Here is a 1,282-nt window from a genome sequence, read left to right on the forward strand (position 1 = left end):
TCATGTCCAGGTTCCTGCCCACAGAAACTGTGAGATGTGTTATTTTAAGCTGATAAATTTTGGGATAATTTATTGAGCAGCAATAGATAACTAATACACTATATACTTAATATGGAATGAAATTACTTCCTGTTGCATCCTTCTCATCCTCAGATGCTCCTTCCTCATTCATTTATTCAGCAATATTTGCTGGATGCCTATTATATGGTAGGCACTGTGTTAAGCACTAAGGGATAAATGGTAAATAGGCAGACACAGTGTTTGCCTTTACATCGCTTGCATTTTTTTGCATTGATTTTCAGTCTCACAAAAGAGGAAACGAAGATACATTTTGTTAAAGCAATGCTATTTTTAATGCCAAGAAAGTAGGAAGGGGTACCTGGGTGGCTCAGTTGGTTAAGCATCCATCTTCAGCTCATGTCATGATCTCGAAGTTCCCAGGTTTGAGCCCCGCATTGGGCTCTGTGCTGACAGCTAGCTCAGAGCCTGGAGCCTGCTTCAGATCCTGTGTCTCCATCTCTCTCTGCCCCTCCTCCACTCATGCTCCATTTGTGTCTTTCTCAAAAATAAATAAAATATTTTTTTAAAAAAGAAGCAGAAAGGAAATAATCTAAAGGAACTTAATGACAAACTTTCCTACAGTTTCATTTTTGTCATTTTGCTATACACCAGTTAACTCTTATTATGGACTAGTATGGACTGCATTTAGGTGAAGTCCTAGTTCTAGTGCATTTTAGATCAACCCTAATTCCTCCCAAGTTGGGTGTATTACTTTTTCTAAGCACCATTAAAATATTTATTGTACCCTTATTTTGCTTGTATGGTATTCTGACTTACAGTTAGAGAGGTTTATTTGTTTTCTTCACTAGTCCTCATTTTCATTTGTACAACTCCACNTAGCTTTGTTAACCTGAGATTAATGGAGTTTTCAATTCAAAAAGAGTTATTTTAAAATTCCAAGCAACATTGTTCTTCATTTTCTTCTTTTGTTTTTAAATGTTTATTTTTGAGAAAGAGAGACAGAGGGCAAATGGAGGAGGGGCAGAGAGAGAGAGGGAGACACAGAATCCGAAGCAGGCTCCAGGCTCTGAGCTGTCAGCACAGGGCCTGACACAGGGCTTGAACTCACAAGCTGTGAGATCATGACCTGAGTCAAAGTCCGATGCTTAACCAACTGCGTCACCTAGGCGCCCCTCATTTTCTCCCGTTTTAAGAGAGTATTTATTGAAAGCACAAACATATCATCATTTTTGACATCTAATTTTGCCTAAATTTTTGGAAG

General features: G+C 38.5%; 1 protein-coding gene across 1 annotated transcript in view; it reads right to left on the reverse strand.

Annotated features, from left to right (window-relative positions):
- Positions 1-427: 427 nt before the first annotated feature.
- Positions 428-1,282, reverse strand: part of ESX1 (ESX homeobox 1) — a 40,044-nt gene continuing 39,189 nt past the window's right edge. The window contains exon 5 of the mRNA XM_077781113.1: positions 428-555. Coding sequence (XP_077637239.1) covers positions 480-555 — 76 coding nt within the window. The 3' untranslated portion in view covers positions 428-479. The remainder of the gene's footprint in view (positions 556-1,282) is intronic.

The sequence above is a fragment of the Crocuta crocuta genome, unplaced genomic scaffold (genome assembly GCF_008692635.1).
Source record: "Crocuta crocuta isolate KB4526 unplaced genomic scaffold, BGI_CrCroc_1.0 scaffold1089, whole genome shotgun sequence".
NCBI lineage: Eukaryota > Metazoa > Chordata > Mammalia > Carnivora > Hyaenidae > Crocuta > Crocuta crocuta.